This window comes from Xyrauchen texanus, chromosome 36 (genome assembly GCF_025860055.1).
Source record: "Xyrauchen texanus isolate HMW12.3.18 chromosome 36, RBS_HiC_50CHRs, whole genome shotgun sequence".
Taxonomy (NCBI): domain Eukaryota; kingdom Metazoa; phylum Chordata; class Actinopteri; order Cypriniformes; family Catostomidae; genus Xyrauchen; species Xyrauchen texanus.
The window spans coordinates 9,915,418-9,943,320 of NC_068311.1; the positions used below are offsets into that span (position 1 = coordinate 9,915,418).

The 27,903-nt window shown below is 35.6% G+C and overlaps 2 protein-coding genes across 7 annotated transcripts in view; one reads left to right on the forward strand and one right to left on the reverse strand.

Annotated features, from left to right (window-relative positions):
• LOC127629781 (neurobeachin-like) overlaps positions 1 to 11,072 on the forward strand; it is a 351,376-nt gene extending 340,304 nt beyond the window's left edge. For all 4 annotated transcript variants that reach the window (XM_052107020.1, XM_052107021.1, XM_052107023.1 and 1 more), the window contains 6 exons: positions 376 to 531; positions 668 to 838; positions 6,873 to 6,974; positions 8,939 to 9,135; positions 9,606 to 9,757; positions 9,856 to 11,072. In XM_052107020.1, the coding sequence (XP_051962980.1) occupies positions 376 to 531; positions 668 to 838; positions 6,873 to 6,974; positions 8,939 to 9,135; positions 9,606 to 9,757; positions 9,856 to 9,946 (869 nt within the window). In that variant the 3' untranslated portion in view covers positions 9,947 to 11,072. The remainder of the gene's footprint in view (positions 1 to 375; positions 532 to 667; positions 839 to 6,872; positions 6,975 to 8,938; positions 9,136 to 9,605; positions 9,758 to 9,855) is intronic.
• Positions 11,073 to 14,343: 3,271 nt separating this feature from the next.
• LOC127629885 (serine/threonine-protein kinase DCLK1-like) overlaps positions 14,344 to 27,903 on the reverse strand; it is a 51,322-nt gene continuing 37,762 nt past the window's right edge. For 2 of the 3 annotated variants that reach the window (XM_052107170.1, XM_052107172.1), the window contains 11 exons: positions 25,581 to 25,675; positions 24,201 to 24,288; positions 23,754 to 23,923; positions 23,437 to 23,556; positions 22,853 to 22,999; positions 21,365 to 21,498; positions 20,550 to 20,627; positions 20,138 to 20,234; positions 19,962 to 20,042; positions 19,663 to 19,776; positions 14,344 to 16,121 (listed from right to left, as the gene is read on the reverse strand). In XM_052107170.1, the coding sequence (XP_051963130.1) occupies positions 15,906 to 16,121; positions 19,663 to 19,776; positions 19,962 to 20,042; positions 20,138 to 20,234; positions 20,550 to 20,627; positions 21,365 to 21,498; positions 22,853 to 22,999; positions 23,437 to 23,556; positions 23,754 to 23,923; positions 24,201 to 24,288; positions 25,581 to 25,675 (1,340 nt within the window). In that variant the 3' untranslated portion in view covers positions 14,344 to 15,905. Of the gene's footprint in view, positions 16,122 to 17,722; positions 17,797 to 19,662; positions 19,777 to 19,961; positions 20,043 to 20,137; positions 20,235 to 20,549; positions 20,628 to 21,364; positions 21,499 to 22,852; positions 23,000 to 23,436; positions 23,557 to 23,753; positions 23,924 to 24,200; positions 24,289 to 25,580; positions 25,676 to 27,903 lie in introns of all 3 variants that reach the window. The other variant, XM_052107171.1, reaches the window with a different exon arrangement.

Sequence of the window (27,903 nt, forward strand, 5' to 3'; positions counted from 1 at the left end):
TGCACTTATATAGCACCTTTTTAACCTTAACAGTATTCAAAGCGCTTTACACTGTGACTCATTCACCCATTCATACACACATTCATACACCAATGGCGGCAGAGCTGCCATACAAGGCGCTAGCCTACCATTGGGAACAACTTGGGGTTCAGTGTCTTGTCCAAAGACACTTCGGCATGTGGAGTCATGTGGGCTGGGAATCGAACCACCAACCCTGCGATTAGTGGCCGACCCGCTCTACCAACTGAGCCACAGCCGACCCACATACCCCACACGCCGCACACGCCCCACAGAGAGTGTGTGTTGGATCACCTGTTGCCTCAATTCAATTCTGAATAATTCCAAACTAAGTCTGTATAAACATGTCTCTTTCAGCAAACAATTCAGTTACAAACAAGCGACAGATCACTGACCTGGTTGACCAGAGCATTCAGATCAACACTCAGTGTTTCGTGGTGACAGCAGATAACCGCTACATCCTGGTGTGTGGTTTTTGGGACAAGAGTTTCCGCGTGTACTCCTCAGACACAGGTAAAAACAATGTTCACTACGACTGACAATATTATGTTTCATTGGTGTCACTAACCATAGCAAGATGAATTGCAGGCCTGATCAACACATTCGCATTGGATTATGAATTACAGAACAGTTGTGTGTTTGTTTGCAGGCAAGCTCACACAAATAGTATTCGGGCACTGGGACGTGGTCACATGTCTGGCACGCTCAGAGTCGTACATCGGCGGTGACTGCTACATTGTGTCGGGATCTAGAGATGCCACTCTGCTGCTGTGGTACTGGAGTGGACGACACCACATAATAGGAGACAACCCTAATAACAGTGAGTACATCTGACAGAACAACACCCTCAGTAATGTAAATTCAAGGCAGCCCCATCAGCATGACCTGTACAGATTATACAATCATGCCAGCAACAATGAGATTGAAAATTCAAAATTGAAAATTCAGATAGGTTTGTCATAGGGGTGTGCAGCAAAGCTATTATCTGTATTTGTATCTGTATCTGTTCATTTGAAAAATTATCTGTATCTGTCTCAGACAGAACTGGGTGTGGGCGGGGCTTAAACCATAAGTGTGTCAACATAATTAATAATACATTTTTAAATGTTGCTCTTACATTTATAGTTTCTATTAATAAAATATTCCTTTTAGATGTCTTTTCATAATAATAGCTTAATAATAATAATCATCATAATTGTTATTATTATTATTATTATTAAACAAAATATTATTTTATATATATATTTTATTTTTTTTAACAGATGAAGCTGAATTTGTAGGCTACATTAACTGTGGAATATGTTGTTAACTGTGGTTTCTCCTGGTATTTCTGATATTAATATCTGCATGGTTGTCTGTGCATGTATAACAACATTATTCTGGAGGCAGAAGGTGTCAAGCAAAATGTGAAATGTCAAGCACACATTTTGCAGTGAATAATAAATACAAATTCAAACATTAAATGAAATTAAAATAAAATCAATATTGATCTATCAGGAATGTATATGATAAGACACCATTTTTTATTGTTTAAATAATAATAATAATAATAATAATAATAATAATACATTTATATAGTGCCTTAACAGATGTAGCACAGTTTAAAGAAGAAGAAAAAAAGACTAAGCATGTTTCAGTTTCTTCGTTTTATGTAAGGAGGAATATTCATAATAGATGATTAATCTATGGAGCATTTATTTTATTTTATTTCCGGAATAAAGTCTTAATTTCCTTAATCGCTGATGTGAATATAAATCTGGTCAATTTTAATAGATGAATAGACAGGCTCCGACATTAAATCGTCACTTTAGTTCAGGTTAGGTTTAGGCTATAAATTAATACATGGAATCACGTGTGAATCCTGTGATTCATTAACATAGACATTTCAAGAAGTGGAAAGTTTAAATGATGTTGTATCTTAATGTTACACTTGATCAGCTCCAGATGTGAGCGCGTCGATACCACGCCCATCTGATTTGAAATCACAATGTGCACATTTTCAAATTAAATTCTTTGTAATTTTGTATATGTTTATTTAAAATGTGGCTTTGTCCTTATGCCTCTTGGATAATCAGTCATACAAGTATTTTTTACATTATTCAGATGAATCTGTTATTTGTTTTAAAGTCATTATTCGTGCCTTTCCGAATAAGGTAATTCGGCTTCGGGCACATCCCTAGTGTGACATTAAAATGTCATATGGGTTTGGAGTGTGAGTAAATGATGACAATTTTCATTTTGGGGGAACTGTCTCTTTAATAATAGAGAATTAAAGGAGCATTTATGGAAGCTTATTTCCAAGGTAATATAAAATTAGTATTTATTGTTAGGTAAATTAAACTTCACTGTGTTTATTTATACTCTAACATGTCATTATTGCATAACATATGAATGCAGTATTGTTCATAATTGCTTCAAGATCCTTTACTACTGAAATGAAAAATATTTTTTGTGGTGTTTGTAACAGCAGCTGCAGACATGTTAAGAAGAAAACAAGTTTGCATGTCTGTACTTTATTTTGTGTGTTGCGAAAATATCTGTGCCCTTGCATGGTTGGTGTGTGTGTGTGTGTGTGTGTGTGTGTGTCACTATGTGTTGTTTCTAAGTGTCAGGATCTGTGTTTTAGGTGAGTGTGTGTTCTAATTAACTTCAGTGATGCCCAGAGTGTTAATTAAGGATTTCAGCTCGGCTGCCTCCAATTAGGGAAGTATACAGACTTGTGCCTGTTTTCAGCAGAAATAAAACTCTCATGACATTCTCACACAACTGCTCACTGTGTGCCCTCTCAAAGAGACTAATGGTATACTAGAGGGAAACTAGAGAAAAGTGTGTATAGAAGTGTTTAAAGAAGTATATACACCGATCAACCACAAAATTAAAATCACCTGCCTAATATTGTGTAGGTCCCCCTCGTGCCACCAAAACAGCACTAACCCGCATCTCAGAATATCTTCTGAGATGCTATTCTCACCACAATTGTACAGAGCGGTTTTCTGAGTTACCATAGACTTTCTAGGTTTGAACCAGTCTGGCCAATCTCCATTGACCTCTCTCATCAACAAGACATTTCTGTCCACAGATCTGCCAGTCACTGGATGTTTTTTGTTTTCGGCACCATTCTGAGTAAATTCTAGAGACTGTCATGTGTGAAAATCACAGGAGGTCAGCAGTTACAGAAATACTCAAACCAACCCATCTGGCACCAACAATCATCCATGTGAATATCTAATCAGCCAATCGTGTGGCAGCAGTGCAGTGTTTAAAATTATGCAGATATGCGTCTCGAGCTTCAGGTAATATTCATCATATCATCAGAATATACATCAACCATCAGAATGGGGAAAAATTTGATCTCAGTGATTTGGACTCTGGCATGATTGTTGGTTCCAGATGGGCTGGTTTGAGTATTTCTGTAACTGTTGATCTCCAGGAATTTATTCAGAATGTTGCCAAAAAAAAAAAAAAAAATCCAGTTTGTTTTTTTCTGTGGACGGAAATGCCTTGTTGAAGAGAGAGGTCTACAGAGAATGGTCAGGCTGGTTTCAACTAACAAAGTCTATGGTAACTCAGAAAACCACTCTGTACAATTGTGGTGAGAAGCATAGCATCTCCGTATGCTATTCTGAGATGCTGGGTTGGCCATATTTATATATATATATATATATATATATATATATATATATAAATACACACCAATCAGCCACAACCTTAAAACCACCTGCCTAATATTGTGTATGTCCCCTCATGCCGCCAAAATATGGCCAACCCAGCATCTCAGAATAGCATTGGTATAGGTATATATATACACAGTATATATATATATATATATATATATATATATATATATATATATATATATATACCAATCTAGTTTTATAGTGTTAAAATAATAATAATACTGATGATAAAAATAATAATAATATGGCTATCACCTTTGCTATTGGATCATATCTTGCATTAGAATCCATGTTACTTTATGATTACTAAGTAATTACTGAGTAATACTAATGAATAACAGGTGTTATGAAATTGTTTTGTGGAATAGCTAATACTTACAATAATTACATATGTAAATAATTGTCTTGTTTCAAAATACTCCAGTTTCCACAGCAGTGATCTTTTAAATTGCATTAAATGGAAGAATATGGAAAATGTTTGGCCTGTACTGCAGGAAATGAACATTGCACTCTAGTGGTATATCTCAGAACTAAAGTTTTGTTTTTTGTTTTTGCAATTTCTATGCTTTCAAGGGTCTTTATGAATAAGAAATACTTTTATTGCAAGGTTACTTTGACCTAAGATGGCTTTGTGGGTTTTAAAATATTCAGCTATTCCAAAATTACATAATTTTTACAGTAACACAAACGTACAACTCTTTCCAGGTCCTGTCTTTTATGGGAAACTAAAGAGAAAACAGTATTGATATATGAAACTGAGACCACAGGCGCGCAAATTTTTTTCTTCATTATGTATTCCAAGCTTGTACCCAAAATACTTTGAGGTTGTTAAAATGGTATCAGCATGGAAATGAAGAGAAATAAAACCTTGTCAGTATAGTGTGTGTTTGTGTCAGCAGAGACCGCGTTTCGTCAAACTCCTCCAAACCACATCGAGACTGTCGGAACCGGAGCCGCCATGAATATTCAGCAGACATCTGAGTACGGGCCCCTGCGGCACTCAGACATGGTGTAGAAATTGATTTCACAGTTGCCTGAGAAAGCCAGAGCATGTCTTTAATGTGCAATGATTAAAATCCCATCCAGCTCAATCAAGACCCCGGTGCTTCACAACCTCAGCAGCCATTCTTCAATTTACACCTCTTGATTGTGTTGCTGTACCGCCGGGAACCCAAGAGGGTTTGAAGAATTGGAAGGGCCCGGTTGCAGAATGATTAAATCTTTTGTGGGGAAGGTGATCTGGGATCTCCCGGGGGATCCAGTACTGACACACGTCCCACCCTGATCGCTCTCAGCTGGTCTTAGTGCTGTCAGACGGTCCCCTGTGGACATCACTGTGAGCATGGAACTGTATTGATCAAACCCTGAGTAACCTTTGATTTCTTGCATCATTTCAAGAGCATTTGGATTTAGACTGGTCATTGTATTGATTTTTGAATACATTTAACAACAGTCTGTGTGCAAAGTAATGACCTGTGTCTTAATTATGTGGATGTTAATGAACTTAGTTTTAATTAAAAATGTAAAAGATCCTCATATCAGGCTATTAATGGGATGAACCTACAGTCTTTATTGACAGGTCTCTCCCCATGTATCTTTGTTTTATGAATCCCTCTTAGACCGTAAAACTAAAGCACATTATATTTCATGCAGTTTACTAATTAGAAGGCACAAACCATTGAAACACTTACACAGTCCTTGTCAGAAAGCAATGTTTAACCCATCCATAAAACATAATGTTGATCCCTCCAGCTAATAATTACTGTTTTGCTTCTTCAGTGCACCAATCAAGCTAATTACACCACAAGTGCCTTTTTTGTGGCTGAATTGCTTCTCTGACTTACTGCAGTATCTACAAATATAAGCGTTTTCTCAAGCATGAGAGCTGTAGCCACAGGAGGCCCAAGCAATTTGATGATGGTGCCTGTTACATCTCAAATGGAGTGCTTTTGATATTGCAGCAGTGGACTTCATTATAAGACGTTATGGGGATATGAATTACTTTATGAAGTGCCATTTGCAACCCATTTTACGTCCGTAATGCAATGTATTTCAGAGTGAAACAGGATATTCAACAAGAAAATCATTTAAAATTGTTATCCTTCAGTAACTGATTGGATTGCGAAAAATAGGCATACCAAAATATGTCTAAATGTCCGAACGGAGCCAGCCCGAACTGTGAGTTTGCTAAAACAATGCTTGAGTAGCTATTTGGCTTTTGGCTATCATTATCCAACACAGAATGTTCCTGACCTACCACTGGGCTGTGCTAATATGGTTCTGATTTATTGAAAAAAAAAATTACCAAAACCTGTGATCCAGATAGAGAAGAATAACCATTTTAATGTGCTAATTAGAGGGAAAATGAATTCAGGCTGAACTTGTGTAGTCATTGACTGTCAACTCAAAGTAGTAAATTAAATCAAAGTAAACATCACATCATCCACCCAATAAATTTGCTGATGCAAGTGATAAGCCTGGAGCCTGGATTCCATTATGAATCGAGGAACATTTCTGCACTTTGATTAAAGTTCATTTTTGATATAAAATTGCACAGAAACTTCTTTATTTCCTTGGAAATGTTGCACTGATGAATCATTCACAATTAGACCAGGAACATGCATTAAGAGAGTGAATTGGGTACATTTTGTTTTCATGTTGAATGAGGAAACATCAAATTTTGCTTTAAGTAGCCAATTTGTTCCACTTTTTCTCATATGGATGCTCTCATGACAGTTCACCGACCCACCCAGCTGGTCCCAAGATACCACAGGTGTCTTTAAATGACCTCAACTCACCTCTTCCCGCCCTCTCATCCATCATGTGAATGCATAGTGTTTTAAGGCTGCTTGGCCACTGTCGGTGATCATTTGGAGGGAACGCCTCTTTCAGCAGATGTTCTGCTTGACCTGTTTATTCTGATATCCTCACATTGGTTATGTTACATTTGTTGTCAGAACAGGAAAATTGCATATTGCAACTGAAGTTTGAACCTGATAGGGTTTTTGGTCTTGTGTTATGTAAGTATTTAGCACAATTGTTTTATTTGCTGTTGTACCAACACAGTAGATTTATTTAAATCAAATTATGCATTGATGTAGCACAATGTTGCGGTGGCTTTGCTCGCTGATGTTGGTGTACTGCTGTGTAATATGCCTATTTTGCTCTCTCTTGCAGGTGATTACCCAGCTCCCCGTGCGGTTCTGACCGGTCATGACTATGAGGTGGTGTGTGTGTCAGTGTGTGCTGAGCTGGGAATTGTTATCAGTGGAGCAAAAGGTGATTGAGACAGAAAGTGAGCATGTAATGGATAATGGACCCTTTTCGCATTTGCAGGTTTGGAACGAGGAAGTAAACTATAGCGTGTTAAACTTCTATTGCGGTGAATGAAAGACCACAGCTGTATTTGAAACCCCATCATAGCTGTGTTAAATATATTTTTAATTCATGCCAAGGTGATATAACATGAAGAATAAAAATTGTTGTTCCAATCATACAAGTATATAGTATTTGCTTAATACTTTGTCTCAAAGAACTTGGAATTGCAAAGAATTGGTAAGTCATTATTTATTTTAATAATTGCAAGGTGCACACAGTAATTGTTTCCTCATAAAAAAGTTTAACTCCTAAAGAATGGTATTGAATTGTAATTTTGCAATATATATAGGAAATCATGATCACTCACATTAAAATGAAGACTCCAGTCATATCAGTAACCTTATAAAAACTGTTTTATTCTACATGGAGAGGGTCCGCACTTGGGGGCTGCCATGTTAGAATCACATGACCTTCCGAACACTACTCGCAAAATCTCAGTAACCTTCCTGTTATTTAAACCGTTCATGTCTGATTGAATTCTAATTGTTTATAATGGCATCTGAAACTACTGATTTTAAATGATGCTGCATCCAAGCCGCTAGGTGTCCAAGTTCAAGATCACACAAAAAAAAGTTAGTGAGTGCACCTTTAAATATGTACATGATATAATGTTCAGGTTTTTGCAGATAGAGTTAAATTAGACATATTTTTACAGGTATAAATCTTTGATACAAGTATATGTATACATGCCATAAAATCAGTGGGCATGCTGTAATTAAATGTTGGGGGGTATTTAAAATCTCAGCGAGTATTGATGCTGACTACCACCCCTTGAGTCACGAGTTCGAATCCAGGGTGGGCTGAGTGACTCCAGGCAGGTCTCTTAAGCAACCAAATTGTCCTGGTTGCTAGAGAGGGTAGAATCACATGGGGTAACCTTCTCGCTCTCACTGGGGCGCGTAGTAAGTTATGTGTGGAACGCGGAGAGTAGCATGAGCCTCCACATGCGGAGTCTCCGCGGTGTCATGCACATTGAGCGATGCGATAAGATGCGTGGATTGACTGTCTTCTACCACCCGGACTGAGTTGAGTATTCGCACCACCACAAGAACCTACTGAGTAGTGGGAATTGGGCATTCCAAATTGGGAGAATTTTATATTTTTGTATTTTTTTTAAGTTGGGCAAAATCTTCTGCAATTTTATTGTGGACAGTGGATAAAATGGGCAGAATCAAGTCATACTACGCTTTATTGACAAGATAAACTTTAGTGTACATTGCCAATGCATAATTAGACACTGTATACAGATATGAAGCAAAATGAATGCTGAAGATTGATTTGCTGAAGTTTCAAATCTCAAAACTATTATATAACGCATTAAACAGTCAAATTTTAATTGCAGAAATTAAGGTATTACATTTCCCAGCCCTAATATAAATATAAATATATATACATACAAATTAACATAATAAAATCTGAAAATATAACAAAGCGTGCAAGGTATATGCTGCTTAATTAAGACAGAAATGCATCACAGTCAGTGAAAAGGGTCCATTCCATAAGAACATTGTTTCATCCATCTTTGATGTTGTGGAAAATGTATTATCTTGACATCAAGTCACTAACTGATAAATAAATATATATATATATATATATATATATATATATATATATATATATATATATATACACTGTAAGTCACTTTGGATAAAAGCATCTGCCAAATGTGTAAATGGAAAGTGTATTCTCTGAGAAACAAACCCATGACCTTGGTGTTGTTAGCGCCATGCTCTACCACTTGAGCTACAGACAGATTTTTCCTAAAGCACAGGACCTTTACAACCTACAGTCTGCTTAGAACTGTACATCTATGTATTTGCATTATACACTGTTTAATAAAATATTGTGAATTGTTTTTGGGTCAGAGGGGCCATGTCTTGTCCACACTATCACTGGGGATCTTTTGAGAGCTCTGGAGGGCCCTGACAGCTGTGTGCTCCCTCGCCTGATCTCAGTGTCCAGTGAAGGCCACTGCATCATCTACTATGACAGGGGTCAGTTCTGCAACTTCAGCATCAACGGCAAGCTGCTGGCCCAGATGGAAATCAATGACTCCACTCGTGTATGTTTAGAACACTTTTCTTTTATTTGTTTTTTTTTTTATTTTAAGGTTACTTTAATACTAATAAAGCTATTTAAAAAAGCCATTAATAGTTAAATAGCAGTGCTTATATTATATAGGAAAAAACCTATTACTTGAAATGCATTAATAATAAAAAAAAATAAATAAAAAGTAAAAATTTGGTGAATTATATGGTGAATTATAGGGTATATAAATTATAAAAAAAAGAAAAGAAAAAGTATTACATAATATGATAATAATATAAATTTTAGTATTATTATTTGTATATTTGGAAGTTATTTTTCGAAATTATTGAAATTTTAACATCTAAAATGAATCTAAAACACAACAGGAAATACCATAGCACATGGCAAACAGACAAATTATAAAAAGATAATATTTCCTGTATGGTCAAATAATTTGAATGAGCTTTAATTACTAGTCATTTATTAAATGAATACAATCCTCAGGCCATTCTCCTGAGCAGTGATGGGCAGAATCTAGTGACTGGAGGAGACAGCGGGGTGGTGGAGGTTTGGCAAGCCTGTGACTTTAAGCAGCTCTACGTCTACCCAGGATGTGACGCCGGCATCCGAGCCATGGACCTGTCACATGATCAGAGGTTTAACTTCCCTTTGCACTTGTTTTACACACTTACTAAATTTAAAGCGAATAAGAAGTGCAAAAGCACTGGTTTAAACACCATCTTTTCTCTTTCAGGACTCTGATCACGGGCATGGCGTCTGGTAGCATCGTTGCTTTCAACATTGATTTTAATCGCTGGCACTTTGAGCATAAGAACAGGTATTGAAAGAAATCAGCCAATCACAGGCAGCTGCAGCCTCAGAAAACAATGTGCCATTATGGGAGGCAACTTCGCTAACGGGGCAGAACAACACAGAAGATGCAGAAAAAAAGAAATAACATGATCAAGTTGGAGAGGTCAAAACAGTTGTTTTAAATGTTTGTAAGTGTAGTGGCATATACTGGAACCCTCAAAAATGCATTCAGAAATGCAAAGGGATGCTTGAAAGATGACTATTTCAAATGTAATTGAGAGAGCACAGATGGAGGCCAGCATATCTTTGTTTTTCATCACAAATTTAATCTTAATATCGTCTGAGCCAAATATAGGCTTGTTAAAACAGCCTCTTTCCTTGTAGTCCCGTCATTTCAACTGTGAAAATAATACTTTGCATAGAGAAACCAATAACAGTATTTTTATGGGGTTTATTTTATACTTGCTTGCAACATAAAACTGTCTAGTTTTTTTTAAAAGGCCCTTGGGGGAGAAAATAAAGTAACCAAACAATAAATAAATGCATTTCCTCCATCTGATGCTTAGCTCATTATGTAAATGCTATAAAATATTTATTTAAAAAAAATGTGTCTGTGAGGTTGCTTTCTAAAGTATTCAGCTTTTTAATTGTCTGTCCAGTTTTCATACATTTGACATGAAATGCTTTTTGATATGATTAAAAGTGTGAAAAGAAAAAATGAAAAGCACTTTCGTTTACTGTGATGTCCTGTATTTGAATGTATGTTGTCAGTCTAGCCATTTGAAGATGGGTGATTTGGTCTGTTGTGAAACTGGACTTCATGATGTATGCAGTATTGCAAACCTTTAAAGAAATCCTTGGAACATTTTGGCCTCATGTGCTGTCTAGGAATATTTCAAGCACTAAATGAGGTAAAACGCTGATGGCGCTGGAATATTCCATTTGGAGATGTCATTGCAATACCAAACATTTTTTGCTTGTGCAGTTTGGCATTTAAAATTATATATGGTTGTTTCAAGAACAAATCTACCAAACCAAGATAACAGTGATGGTTTTAGACATGAATTTGCACTCTTAACATTTTTTTTTCTTACATGTTTGGTCATTATACATTTGTTTTATTGCCTCCTGGCACCAAGATTTTTTAAATCTGCACTTGGAAACAAAAATATAACAATCTGAAAATCACTGTTGTAAGCAATACATTATATATATATATATATATATATATATATATATATATATATATATATATATATATATATATATATATATGTATACATCTTTAGTTCTAATACATAATGTAAAATAAATCTTCAACTCAGAGTTTATGGATCGAAATAAAAAAAATCTCAACTATTTTTAATTGTTTTCGTGCAAATACATTAAATATTCTCTCATAAGAAGCTAAGACATATTTTTTTTTTCTGTCTGTACACTTGTTACAAACAAGAAATATGATGCCATAATTAACATTTTAGTTACAAGAATAGCAATTTAGATTTTATATACTGTATAAACAGACAAGTTATGACAAGTTATTTTTAAATACAGTAACAATTTGTTTTGCTAAATGTCTTCTGTTAAAATGCCTCAGATTACAAATGATCTGTTATTTAATGATATTATTTTCCATCAGAACTATTGTTTAATCAGTGATGGTGCCTGCTAATTTAGCAGATTTGTTACAAATTACTTTGGTTACTTTTTGGTTATAACTAATATCTTCACGTTAATGTCCAGGTGAGTCATTGTGAAATGGGAGAAATGTCTTTGCTTTTTGTTTATAATAAAATATGTATCAAATGTATTGAGTATTTGAAAAGTATTTTCTTTGCATTGCATTAAACATTAGTAATAGTCTTCTTGCATACAACAGAAAAAAGAAATCATGCCAACAATGACTGGATGTATGAAATCTGCAATAGAGACAAAGCAGTATCCATCCTGGTGTTTATTGTGTTTTACCATTGCTGCTGCTAAGGATTAGGATTGGTTCTGTGAAGGCATAGCTGTTTTGTTTTTTAAATGGATTGTATTCCTTTAATCGACACGGCATCATGTTTTTACAAGAATCCTGGTCTCCCATGTTAGGAGTATATTCTTTCTCCCTTATGCCTTGTAGTTTTTTGAAGATTCAGGACCTAAATCCACACTATTTTAGATGATTATAGGAATACATTAAATGTTATTTAAAATGTAATTAAATTATTAAATTAATACGAGCCACCTGTTTTAAACTGTTTAAAGTGGTTTTCATATCTCTTGCTTTGGACCCCAATCTCCCATGTCCCTGGTCTATTCTTTCCCCATACACTAATAGTACCTTGGAATATTTTTGGAGACTCGGGACCCCATAAATGTACATTTCAGACTATTTTAGATTTTTAAATGGAAATCTCGATAAGCCCTACATACATTTACATTCATTCATTTGGCAGACACTTTTAACCAAAGCGACTTACAAAAGAGGAAAAACATAAGCGAATCATCTTAAGGAGACATTGGTATGAAAAGTGCCATATTACAAAGCTTCTCTAGCATCAGAATAGCATTCAAAACTTTTAAAGTGCAACAAGTTTTTCTTTTTTTTTTTTTTTTAAGGTTATGGTTGGGGTAAGGGTAGGGTTTTAGTTAAGTAGGATAAAATTTAAGAGAAAAGATATTCTGGGGTTAGGGATTAGATTTAGGGTTGTGGTATGGTTAAAGTTTTGGGGTAGAGGAAGTATTAGGTTAGGGTTGCATGAAGGAACCAATGTTTTTCAAAGAGGATGTAAAATTCTTTCTTTGAAACAGGCAAATATGATCTCTCCTTAGAGATTTTTTAAATATCAAAGATTTAAAAGTTACCACGTTTTTTTTTTTTTTTTGCCATAACAGAACCTAGGCCTATATTTTGTTCTTGGCGTCTTGACTCCGAAAAGTACCAAATTATATTCACAATTACTTTTTTTTTTTTTTTTTTACATTATACATATTAACTAATAAATATATTCTAAAACAGTTTGTCTGCCCCCAGATTCGAACACTGGAACTACAATCAAATACAATATGCAGTGGGATGCGTCTCTCTGATAACTTTACGCAAATCACGAGTTCCCCTCTTGACATGACCACACAAAAATGATAGCAAAATAGCAAAAAGACCTGAAAGAATTGAGACAGGTTTCTGCTTCAAGAAAACATTTATTAACAGGTTTGGCTTGTTGCTGAATTCACCACTGTTAAATGCTACTCAGAAGCAAAGACATATCCTCCACACTGACAGGATGGAAGTCAAGCCTATGTGACATTTAATTGGACAGGTGATGGATATACGTGTATACAAATATACAATGTGTAATCAACTTTTTTATCAATGCTTGTGCACTGAATTTTGCATATGATCTAGAATATTTTCTCCAGTACTATAATTAATGACTTGTAACATATGATCAATCTTTCCAAAAAAAAGTTGATCACAGAACATTTCTCACTTAGTAATTGTTCTTGAATATTTTTGACAAGCAAACACACCAGATATATTGTTTGTTTGTTTTTAAATAAAATAAATACATGCTATTAATTAACTACATTTTTAGCCTTATTGTGCTTTTCATTCACCCCTTAACTTTGTTACCCAAAGCCTTTACATGCTGGAGGCTCCAGTAAACAGTCTAACTTTTTAATTCAGTTGTAAGATTAAATATAGAAAAGCAACAAACTTGCGCAAAACCAAGACAGGTCTTCATTGAAAGTAGTTGCTTGTGGATTGGGTCGACATATAATGATAGTTAATGTTACCCAGTTAAAAGATTAGCACTCATTTAGATCACATGCAAGATACATGTTGTCCTTTCTTTGACAACAACTGAAAAAAGTTAAATACACAAGCAAAAACCTCTAAAACACTACATACAGCACAAGGAATGAAACAAAGGAATAATGTGCTCAAAACAGATGAGACCATTTAGAAGCCAGACATAACGCAGTGAGATGAATCATTTAAATTGTTAACTTTTTGTTTTTGTAAACACTTTACAATAAGGGTGTATTTATTAACATAAGTTAACTGAATTAGTTAACATGAACTAACAATGAACAATACTTATAAAACACTTATTAAACTTGTTTAATGTTCATTTCAAAGTACTGTATACTAACATATTTTTAAAACTGAAAGTTGTATACATTCACATTAGTTAATGCATTAACAATGCACAATTGAAATTTATCAATTACATTAACCAAAATTAATAAATGCTTTAAAATCATTGTTAGTTCATGATATGTAATGCATTAAATAATGTTAACAAATAGAACCTTAATACACTTTTAAAACTAAGTTGAAAATGTTATCATTAAAGCATTATGAACTAACAATGAACAATTGTGTATGCATAAATTAATATGAACTAATATTAATAAATGCTAATCAAATATTGTTCATTGTTAGTTCATGATATGTAATGCATTAAATATTGTAAACAAATAGAACACTTTAGCAAAGCATTTTCTTTTTTAATAATGCAAATTTCTGTGGATTTTAATGGTTAAAATGTATAAATGCATTGTTCTCATTAAAACATCACTTATGATAATGAACACTCTCTGACTAATGATGCTTAGTCAGTCATCTTATCATAAACAGATCTTAAATTGTTTTAGGAGTCTTAATGCAAAAAGTGAATAATTATTAAAACATTTATGCATTTTTCTTGTCTTAAACTTCTAAAACATTTCCGATCGGTCTTGTTTGGCCATTGTGTGACAAAACATACAAAAATGCATTAAAATGTACATTTTCCCAAATCATGTCACTGCTAAACCCATACATTCCTTAGATCCTTACATTCAACATTAAAAAAGACAAATGTCTACATGCTTACCCCAAATATCATTATCACAATCATTAGCAGACATGTTAATGTGCCTTTAGTATATTCCAGTTTGTTACACTTTTGAATAACAAACAAGCTACATGCCAGCTCAGCTAGTTTTCTTACATTCATTTTTCTCATATTGTACAATTAGTAGTGTGAGAATTAATGACTTACAGTATGTGGAACTGACAGAACGTAACTCACCGGTGAAGAGATTATAGCAGCAACGTTGGACTGACAAGTTTCTAGTCATTTTCATCATTGTGTTTTAAAATCAGCACCCTTCACTTCATTGCATTAGGTTACAGTTGAGATTTAGCATTTCTTATAGCCAAATATACATCCAAAAGAGTCTAAACAATTCTGGCATATCACACATTTTATAAAGAACATTCTGCAGCCTAACAGACTTAAAACATGTTTCTGCGAGGAAATGTTGAAATATGCAAATATAGGTTATCAGGTTGAAATAAATGTAAAAACCTAAAATATTTAAAATATATAAAGTTCATACAAAAAGGTAGAAACCCACATACATTTTTTTTCACTGAAAGAAAAGATGATTTTAAGACATCCTAGGTTATTTATCGGGATAAAAAGTAATGTATAGATGGCCGACATGCTTTTTAAAGTTTGCATTGAATTGAACAGGGAGGTATGTTTAGATACATTACCTTCTATTCAATAATAGAGTGAAGAAAAATAGAGGAGGCTTTTTACTAGGATGAAAATGTGAAGGCAGATGATCGAAATATAAAGGACATATAAAGCACCACATGTGCAGAGAGCAAACCACTTCTTTCAGACAAAAGGTTTTCTTCTTTGGGCAAAATTAAAACCCCCAAAGAATTTGTAAATGTGCGAGATTATTTTCACACTAATTCAGATTCACCCACACATATTTTAAACTGTGAAAACCACTATTCCAGTCCCACCTAACTACAGCTATCTACTTGATGTTATAAATAAAATAAAGACAAAAAAGAAAATGCATGTGCCTCATATCAAACAATTCTGTTGTGCTTTCTGCTGAACTCTATCCTCAACAGAAGAGTTATTAACAAACTGTCATTTTGTCATCTCGTTCCATTTACATCTAGGTTTCCTTCACTTTCTTGTGTGTATGGTGTTAAAATGGTGAGGTGGGTGAGCGGACCGTTTCAGCTGAGCTGGGAGAAATGTCCTCAGACTCTGAGGTGAAATCAGCCGGAGACAGGGTAGGGCCAGAGTCCCAGGTGGCAGGGCTGGAGGGAAAGGTGCTCTGGGTGGTGCGAGGGGCTGGGGCTTTCACATCCTGGTGGCGTCTTCGTCTGAAAACCTGCCTCTCCTTATCAAGAGGGGTGGTCTGGGGAACAGGAGAGCATGTGACAGTGAACAGTTGCACTTTATAAGCTTGGAAAGAGTTTGAGCATGTCAAATGGGATTTAATTTGTGTGTTAAAGACAATGACACAGAAGGGGTTTTCCATGAAAAGTTATAACACAAACATGTCTTAGGGATGGGCGATACCGCTTATTTTCTTTTAGACCAGATACCAAACCATTTTAGTTCTTCGTCTTTCAATGTTGCACATGTTGTTAAAGTGTGAAAAACAAGCAAATATAGGGTATTATAGCTTCTCAATCGAAAGGCTGCAGCTTTGTTAGGCTGGATATTTCGGCTGCGGCGTCATCAAGCACCACCAAAGGCCGTCTCAATTGTGAGGACGCTTGGAAGGCAGCCTCGTTTCACAGCCTTTGTTTGCCATATTTTGGAGGATGCACATGTCCCAAATTGTAAAAAAGTTAAATAAATAATCAAATTGGGGGAACGAATCTCGTGACAGTGGAGGCGGAAACCTTTATGATGCAGCCATGCATACGTACCTTTTTTTCTCTTCAAGTTTTTATTTGCATTTGCAGCAATGACAATACTGTATGAATAATAACGGACATAAAACGGACAGTTTAGACAATATAGCAAATTAAAAGATACAAAGCACAAACAATAAACAAATAAAATGTCAATTACATGAATTTGAACGGTTCAATAGCTTTTACAAATCTAGGGTTCTGTATTTTCATATTTGAAAGGTGTTGCAAAATGTAGTATATAAAGGCTTTTTTTGAAAGACTATAGCTTTGTGAAATTTTGTTTTTGCTAAAATAACATTTCCCCCTCATTTTCTGAATGATATAATGTTAAATATCACATGGTTCTAAGCATATGGTTTCCCATGCACACTTACAAGACCGTCTCATTCTAGCACTGAATGCCGAGGAGTCCAGCCTAAGGAGGACTGGTCTAGGAAGGACACCTTCCAATTGAAAAGCGCCCAAGTTTTAACAGAGAACTATTGACATTAGTTGACGTGGAGTGTTTGAAAACCTGGATTAGACACAGTTCAGACAAAACGCATTCCTTACAATAGACAGTGCAATGAACAAAACAGAATACAGGATTTTCTAGATGCATTTTAAAAAGTGCAGCACTCTTGTGTGAGACGCGCTAGATGGACATTATTTTTAAGCATTTTTACGACCAAAACGATTAATAAACACCAGAAACTTTTCAGAAGGTAAACAAAACAAGTGTGTTATGGTGAACTATTCACAAGACACATACATGTGCAAGCGCGACAGCATAGAACCACATATTCAAGCCAGTGTGTAACCCATAACCAGTAGTGCCACACTATTTCCAGTATCTGAGCATTTCAGATAGCAAAGATGAATGCCAATGAAATGGAAATGAATGGATCAAAGCTGGAAAAGTGAAGGACTGACAAGCAAAGCACAACTAAATAGCCAACACCACACAGAATGTGGACTGAGCAAAACATAAAAGGCATAAAAAAGCAATGCATTACTGTACTTTATAGTAAGAGGCCAAGTGTGGTGTGGTTATGGAGACTGCCAGCATGTTGCCATGGAAAAACTGCCAGTTTGTGTCACTCTATGGGCATACCTTATCCAATACATCCCTGGGTGCAGGTAGTAGTCCAAAGACCCTGAACACTTGATGGTAAACCCCTTGTCTGGCTGAGCAAAGAGAAATGGGTGCAACTCAATAGATCAAGTTTTAGTCTTCACTATAAAAACAGCACAAGCTCTAAGCTATGAAGTGCTGTTCATTATTCATATAGGTTTAATGTTGATAGGCAGTTTTACAACATAAGAGCAAAGAGTGAAAAATGTTTCATTTACAAATACTCAGTACAAAAAAACACAACTGTTTAAAGATAATGAAGCTAATAAAACAATAAACATAAAAAGCAATGAGCAAACCAAACAAAAAGGGATAAAAAAAATATTTAAAGAAAAATGGAATAACAAACAACAAGAATCAAAGTGAAAAACAAATAATTTTGTTTTAAAAAGTAGCATGTGAAAATATTTTCAAAGGAGGTATTTTGTTTATAATGCATTCTTCTTTGTTTGTGTGTGCCTTGATAATGTTATGCAATTGTCTAAAAATACAAAGCATGTGTGAAATACAAAAAGGTAAAATTGGACTTAAAAATGGACTTAGTCCCTGACAACAGTGCTGACAGTCATTACATAAGAGTGCAGAAGCAGTAAGAGATGCTACAGCAGGAGAAAACAATGGAACATAGGATGGAGTCTGCCAGGAGAGGAGAGGAATGAGTGAAGAAAGCTGAAGGATGATGCAGTGAAAAGCTTGAGATAAGAAGAGCACAACCTGCAAAACTCTTGAACAATTTGATTTCCAGAAATAACTATACTCAAGTATTTTTTTCTGTGCACATTCAATTGCAATGTAAAATAATGATAATAATAGACTTAAGGCCAATTCACACTAAGAATGATGTGACACAATTACACTTTTTTTTTTCTTCACAGCATAAACAAAAAATAATCAACTGTGAAAAAAAAATAAAAAATGGTCCTTTGGAATGCATAGTTTTTTTTGTGACCGAAATTTGCACCTGGTGTAAATAGGCCAATGGTGTTCATCTGAAAATCTGAAACATTCATTGAATTCTCATTACTTATGAAGACACACTCAATTGTGATCAATTGTGCACCCATATTTGATTATATTGGATTTGATTGGTCTGGATTACATGAAGCAGAAAATAAATCTTCAAACATGAGCGGCAATATTAAGTGCGTTTACATGCACTTTAAAAGTTCGATTTCAGTCAAACTAAAGCACTAATTAATCTTTTTGAAGTGTCATGTAAACACTTTAGTCCGACTGCAAAATTGAACTGACAGAGCTAGATAACGCGATTGTATCCCGGCTCCCTCCAGCATGTATACATGTTAATCTGATCACAAGTGGCCTTGGCGATATGTGCATGCTCCTACAAAAAGAGATGCAGCGCGACATGTATTTAACCTGGAAGTCGAATGCAACACAAGGCAGAGAAGAAGAGCAACAACACAAATGTCCCTGCATTCCAAACAGGATAAAACAGCTTTCGAAGGGCACTTAAGGGTCAACAATTATGATAGCCATACTGTATGTTTTTTCAAATGCCTCAACCTTGTGATCGTGCATACCACAGCTGACCAGAAGCAAAAAAGAAGCACAACGGATAATGTACATATGATCTGAACTAAAATCAATGCATAAAGAATGCACATGGCTGTAAAGTTTACCTTGTTGTTGTGTCCATTGTTTGTATCTCTCTGTTGAGAAGCTAGTTAGCTGACTTATTCGACATGCTAAAAGATGCAAAAGGTCAACCAAAAAACGTCTACGTCATTTTCTCAGCTGACGCCCTTCTTTCAGCTATTAGATTAGGCATGGTGTCATGTATACTTGGAGAGACTGTAGTTCGACTATGCAAAAACCTGCAGCAGCTAAATTATAACTGACCATGTAAACATACTCATTGACAAAGAAAGACATTAATTAATAAAGGAAAAGATTCTTACTGTTATGACAGAGACTCCTGCTGTGCTGCTGTTGGGTTTGGGACTTGTGTTGAAATGTTTTTTAATCTTTCCAGCCACAGACAACTGGCACTCATTCTCCAACATTCTGTCATCCTGAGAAAGGATATAAACACTATTCAACTCTCTAGTCTACCAGCATCAGTTTCCTGGTAATAATCAGAGCTCTAACATTTCATATCAGTGCATTTTATAGTATGATTTATAATGTACTATTTAAACTTCAGAAACACTGGAATCTTTCTCTTTGTTTCATGAAAAATGTACAGATGAAGTCTTACATTGACCCAGGGATGATCTAGAACCTGTAGAGCTGTGTACCTCTGGTGGACCTCCACCTGTAGCATGCAGGTAATAAGCCCCTGTAGAGAGAAAATAATATCAGATTTATTCTCTCCAATACTCACACATATATACTGTACATACACACTTTCAAACTCTGGTCTGGTAAACTGACCTTTGCAGAATCTGAAACATTGTCCCAGTATGGAGAAGGGAAATACAGCTGTCCCATCAGAATCTGATCAAAAAGAGCTTCCTGATCACCTGTGCTTCTACAAATACATAAAGAGACTAATGATTAATTATTGTGAAATTGCAGAACGAACTAATGGTATAGCTTGCACTGAAACAAAAATACAGAACCTGTCCACAAGAGGGCATAAGATATCACAATCCTCAAGGTGGCACAGTATTATAAAGCAACTGGTGAGATTAAAATTAATACATTTCTCCAAAAACCTGTCAATCTATGCAATTCTGAAAAGTAGTCTATTGAAAATATTCCAGAAAACAACATGTAAGCTGTGATATAGTTTTTTTGCCAGACTCATTTCAAATCATCAAGCTTACAACAGCACTCTACATACCCACAGAATGGAGGGAACCCACAAAGGAGTATGTATGTTATGACCCCAACGGCCCAGACATCAACCTTCAACCCATACCTGTCACAGAGAGAGGAAACACAACATAACATCACTCGGTCAGTTATATATTTCAAACAAAAGTGATCTTTAAAAGGCCTTGGGCCCAGTTAAATCAAACCCCTTAAATGAATATTCCGTGTTTAATACATGTTCATGCAGACAGTTGACAGCATTTGTGGCATATTATTGATTACCACAAAACTTTATTTCAACCGAGGTTACAGTTGGACACTTATAACAGAAGTGAATGTTGTCAATATGAGCATATAAATATATTTGAGCTGTAAAGTTGTTTAAATCGTAATTTCTACAGTCGTATTAGGGTTTGTTGACATTACATTGTCATGGCAACAAAGTTGTAAAATTGGCTGTTACTTTACACAGAAAATGTTAGTAAGTGATTTTATCACACTAAAATCAAGTTAACACACATATTGTTTACGACTTGTGTCTATACTTTGGAAACATTATGTATTTTAAAGTTTACGTATTAGCCCCAGATTTTGCCCCACAGATTTTTGATTTTTTTTCAGTCAAAATAAATTTTGCGGTAATCAATATTATGCCACAAATGCTGTCGATTGAGCTTAACTTGTATTGAACCCGAAATATTCCTTTAAGTAAAAAAAAAAAAGTAATATTTATAGGGGTATTATTAGAAAGCTGTTTGTTGTAACTGACAACAAATTGGTCTACTCTGTGGATGAGACAATACTTAAATAATGTATTCCTTTGCTCATGAATATGTGACTCACCCCGTCTCAGCGATTATTTCTGGAGCTACATATGTTGGGGTGCCACATATAGTGTAGAGCAGTCCATCTGCAAATGTTGCCAAGCCAAAGTCCCCTAGCTTCAGAGACTTGCTTCCATCCTGGTGCTCATAAACCTAAAACACATACATTAAAAAGTAAACACACCAGCATAAGGGCTGAAATGTACTCTACGCAAGTTCATGAACACAGACACATTTTGCAACGCAAGCTTGATTTCATGCATTGTTGTATTCTGAAATGTGTCAGACCACAATTCATAAGACAACCCATTTAAGCGTTGCATTATCAATGTTGCCGCAAGGAGTTTTCTCATTCAACTCATTCTGTTATGGTGGAGCAAAAGTTTAAAGGGAATATGAGCAAGTAAGTTAAAGCCAATATATTCATAGCAACTTACCTGAATAATAAAACATCCAGTTTAATGGCACAGACATTTGAATGTAACTCTATTGCCCCCTTGAGGACTGAGGTTTGTTCCCACCATGGTAACACAAAAAACACACCATGCGTATTAAGCATGTTCAAACATGTGCGTTAGCAATGCAGTGGACTGTCAATCGCATCAGCATTCACATACTTGCATAGAGTTTGTTTCAGCCTTAAAACATCTAAAGACTTGTCAAAGTACTATGACCTGCTATTCAGATCCATGAAACAACTTATTCAATTGTTTAATCACAAAAAAGTAAATATTTAAGTTATATGCTTTTGTGTTTAGTCTGACAAGCAGGTGCCACAGGGGAAGATAAAAGGGGCTCATGGGATTCTAGACAAGGTATGTCTGTTTTCCAGTTTTATATAAATATGGCTGGAAAACTGGAGGGAAATAAAAATGCACAATCTCTGCAGAATATGCCTAGTGCATCACAGAATACTTTACAGCATGAATTAATATTATCTGCCACAACTTTACACGTTTCACGGGATATTAATATAAAATAAATGGTCTGCATTTATATAGCGCCTTTTTAACCTTAGAGGTTACCAAAGCGCTTTACACTGTGTCCCATTCACACTCACATTCACACACCAATGGCGGAAGAGCTGCCATGCAAGGCACTAGCCTGCAATTGGCAGCAACTTGTCTTGTCCAAGGACACTTCGGCATGTGGAGTCCTGTGGCCCGGGAATCGAACCACCAACCCTATGATTAGTGGCTGACCCGCTCTACCACCTGAGTCACAGCCGCCCCATATTTGTGCAAGTGCAAGGCTCAAGGCTACAGAAATCACACCACTATTAACACAGTGTTATTAGACAGTAACTTATTAGATGGGTCCTATTGGACTAGATCCAGTATTACTTTAAGTGGAGCTTTCTTTACTCAAGAAGGTTTTTAAGGTTTGTGCTGTTGGATCCAGGGAAACGCATATTGCATTTGTAAATATAGGCTGTGTTTGTGAATCTTTGATACATCAGTTCTGCTTATATAATGACAAGATTCTCTCTCACACCATTTATACTCACCAGGAGATTTTCGGGTTTGATGTCACGGTGGACAATGTTAAGGCTGTGCAGATATTTGATAGCACTGGCCAGGTTATACAGCATGCCGCTGGCGTCCCGCTCTGTGTACTTGTTGGAGGAGGTGATAGCATCAAAGAGGTCACCGCCCTGTTTACACAAACAAGCATATAGTACATACAAGTTCATTAATTATTTAGGGACATTCTCTGTGCTGCCATTAAGAGAATCTCTCTCAAAGAGCCAATGTGCTAGGTTAAAGGTTAAAACACTATGTATATCTGGCTTTATTCTATTTATTAGACAGACAGAGTAGAGAAAGTCTCTAGGAAATGGTCTTGGCACACACTGCATGCCAAACTTGAACATAAGTCACCTGCATGAGCACCACGACTTAATTCCAAATTCATGACTCACTAAAAAAACTTTACTTAGCCAATTGGTCAATTATATTTAACATTTCTAAACATGGAAGGTAGTGGTCCACAACCGTCTTTATAATATTTATGAAGTCATGTAAAAGAAAAGCATATACTGGAAATATCTAAGTTAAGTTAAAGTTTGTGAAAAGACATAAGTTGTTTCACCTTGACCAGCTCCATGACCAGGTAGAGCTCGTTATAAGTGTCCATTTCCTCAATCAGTAGAACGATGTTTGGATGCTTCACTTTCCGAAGAATGGATACCTCATTCTGGATCATGTGTTCCTATGAGCCATTGACAAGCCATTCAATGTGATACAGATGCTGCTGAATTACTTTTACAGGTCATGTCAAAAAACATTGTAAGTAGTGGCAGCAAGTAAAGAATAATTAGTTTCAAGTGTAAAATGTTACCTGTATGCAATTTGTTAATTGAAAAGGATGCTTCAGAGAATCATAATCCATGGTTAATATAATCTCACCTTCCCCCTGCATTTGCTCTTGTTGATGATCTTCAGGGCATATTCTCGGCCTGTGGATCTCTCCACACACTCTCGGACCACCGCAAAGTTCCCGTCCCCAATCATCCTCCCCACCTTGTACCTCTCTGCAATGGAGGCAGGAACCTGAGGAAAATCCTGTATCAACTCAGCTAGAAGAACAGAGATCACATAAGATGTAACATTATGATGACGATAACAATAACTGTAGACCATAGGTAGAGTAGTTAGGCCTTTGAGCAATCAGTTGAATAAGGTCTGTCGATGATAATGTATGGGCCTTATGATGTCTCAATTTGTCCAATCGATCACATTTGCTGGTCCAATCAATCACAATTGCAGCAAATCCCAACAAATTTAGAACTGATTTTGAGGTTTCAAACATTTTTTAGTTATGTATGATGCTGTGATGTTCTCAAGGTTCCTCACCTTCACTGCCTAGTCCATCACCTTCGTCCATGGAGCTGCACACCTTGGTGGAGGCCAGTGAAAGAGAGGAGCCACTGTGCTGGGAGCTCTGTCAAAGAATCAAGGTGGGTAAAGGCCAGTTAAAATACACTTTTTTATCTTTACATTCAGTTACAAGTGTTACTTAAATCAACTATTGTTGAATGTATTATCGCTTAATAACAACACTATACGTTTTACTGTTTTAAATGCATACTAAACCGAAGACCAGACTTGTTATAGAAAACAGTCAGTTTCTATGGAAACAGCTTAAGTGTGCTAAGAATACATCAGTACTAGCAAAGCATGTGAGGTGAAATTCATTGATGTTTCCTGCACTGACACCATGACACATATATCCTGCCTGCTGTTATTCAACTCAAAGAAGTTTTTTTTGGTTGTGTTAAACACACCATCTGCAGAGAATAATTAATACTGTGAAAAGGGGAAGGGAAATATCGATTTTCATTTCAAATCACTGACATTTTAATTTAAAAATGGCCAATGGCAGTTCATTGAAGCAAAACACAAATAATAAAATAAATGCAGCTTGTTTGTCTTCAAGCAATGCATTTGTATTCCAGAGAACAACAATTATTTACATTTTCTACAGTAAATTAAACTACTACAAACAATCTTTTGCCATATGTATAGAATAAAAAATAGCATTGTAATTGTAGGAAATTAAATATTTTTTTAAGTTTATGGTATGGGGAAATATGCAAAAAATTGCCAAATAAACAATCTGAGCAGTAAGTGAGCCAATATGAACTAGCCATTGTGATATACAGAACATGAACTAGCATATATGGTGCTCAGTTCAGTGTTGACAGCATTTTAATATTGACATTAATCTCTTGATATATATGCAATACAACGACTCTGAGGTATAGAAGAACACAATCTAATTTTTATCCCATCAATTAGTACTCAACGAGCAGTATATGGACAAACAGAAGGTAGTGTTGCTAAACCATATGATTTAGGTCTATCATCATCATCAGAGACAGTCTTGAGCTACAACTAGAGCAGGCATACAGCCAGGTCAAGAGGCTCATCTGCTGTTGCTAGGAAACATTTTGGGTGAACATGGAATTATTCAGCATGGATGTGTGCAAAGTTAATTCAGATTGATTCAGCACCGTATTTACGAATAGAAATTTGTGAAACATCTTCAATAAAATTAGGGTTAATCAAAAAAGGTCTGAAAATGCCTGATGGTTGCAACCTAGTAAAAATACAACAAATAAAAAGAAAGCATGTTGACTTACACAATATAAATATATTTAAGCGATTTAAGAGATCAAGGTCAATAGAGCAAATTAAATGACGTGGAAGGTCTTTGGATAAAAAGGGTCTTACCCTTCGTCTCCTTAAACTGGCTGGACTGGTGGGAGATGGACTAGGAGATTTGCCTGATCGTGGAGTAGAAAGCTGACTCCCTGCTGTTCCGTTAGCTGAAATGAAGAACATTATTTGATTCTCAGACACGGTTGTATTAGATGGTTCTCGTCTGATGATACTTTAAACAGAATGAATGTTTCAGTGATGATGTGACTCTTATGAAAATCATTAAATATACAGGAGAAGAGCTGTAGCTAGATCTACTTCAGGAGGTATTTGAAGAATTGCTCAAATATTTCATTCTAGGCATCTCAAAATTATTATGAAAAATAAGCAGTCACAGCATTTTCTGTGTAATAAGAAGCAAAAGCACAAAGCACATGTTTGTTTTTCTATCGTAGTCAGTACTTGCCATTGACTTCTATTGTTTTATAATGAACTTGTGATATTTTCTATCCCCAAACTCTTCCCCTAAACACTCACACACTATTTTCAGTAATATCTTTATTAAAATCTAAAACTGCAATAAGGTTTCTAAATATTTCAGTCTATTTTTAAGATTTACACATTTTAATAATTAAAAAAAATCATCAAACTGAATTGAGTAAACTTAAGTAAAGTACATTATAATAAATAAAGCATTAATGTTTTATTAAATACTTTACATTATGCTTAATTCATAATATGTACAATTATTCAATAATACTGTTTTGATGGAAATTGGTGATACATTTAAAATGCATAGATATTAAAAATAGAAGTATTGGTAATATAAAAATATTGGTTTGTATAAAGACATTTGGACCCCGCAATGTAGGCAAACGTTGACCCACACACACACTTCACTACAAACATATTCCTTAATATTACAAGCATACACATGATGCTTAGAAATGTGATGAAAATTTGTATTAGGTATCAAGTACTACAGCCATAAAAATGTGCAAAGCTTCAAAATATATTCAGATACAATGTCAAAAACAAAACAAACAAAAATTTTTTTTACTAACCCAACACCACCTTGAGCAATTAGAAATGTCAATGAGATATAAAATAGGAAAAATAATTTATCGCCTCAAATTCAAGACAATCAAATCGTCTTTATGAATGTTTAGCCCAATCTTGCCCTACCTTCTATAGTGTGCAGCAGGTTGCTCGAGCAAACAGCGATTCCTCCTGCGCTCATAGTGATTGTCAGACACCTAGAGCATGAATGAATGTGGGAGAGGAGAGGTATGTAGTGTGTGTCTGCTGGCTGCTCATAGGCAAAATGAGCTTTCTGCACAAACCTTATGTCAAAAACAGCCACAGAGGGAGGAGTTTATCTCATAAACATGCCATGTCGTAGTTGCAGCTCTGTTTGTGTGGGTGACTTCAAAAAAGATCTCCAAAATGATCTCATGGCTAAACAGAGTGGAGATGTCTCTTAGCCGAGCTGATGACGGGGTTTTTGAAGTAGATTTCTAAAGTATATCAAGCACTCTCTGAATACAAATAAAGCTGTTTGAAACCCTAATTATGCTATGAAGCTATAACATGACAGGGATGGGAACAAATAAATCAATTTCAGGCTAAGATACCTACAGTATGTCATTCTGTGTTCTGTTTATGTGTCACTGTATGCTTTCTCACCATCTGTGGTACATTATCATAGCCTGGCATAATTCAGCATGTGGAGAGAGTGAGAATGCATCATCGTGTTATTTTTGGGATGGAAACCAGATTTGAAGGACTTTCAGATCAGCTGTCAATTTTGTATGTGCTGAACAACAAACTTGGGTAAATAAGTTAATGCAACCAGTGTGGGGAAAACACATTAGTCATTTAGTCTCAGTGAGAGGATGATAGTGACAGGGAACAACACTGAGGTATTCACTCACAAACTGGCTAAGTCTTCATTTTAAAATTAATAGTTTGCCAAAAATTTAACTGCTGTTACTTACTAACCCTAATGTAGTTCTAAACCTGTATGACTTTCACTCTTTAATGTAACAAAATAGTAAAAAAGTCCAAGGACACTCTAAAAGAGAGTGAAAGTGAAGCGAAAGTGCCATAGAAGTGACACAAAATGACGTGGTTGATTCAGTAAGCGTGCTTTTCATGTTCAATTTTCTTTTAAAACACATCGGTTAGGTTTAGGCATAGGTTTAGGGTAGCATGTATTGTTTTTTTCACCTCACATTTATCATTTAGGACACTTTTTTAGGTTCAGGTTAAAGTTTTAGGTTTGGAACAGGGCTGGACTGGTAATCTGGCATCCCGGCCATTTTCCCGGTGGGCCAACGCACTTTGGGGCCGATCAGGGGCGGACTCGCTATCGGAAGAACCGAGCCACAAAACG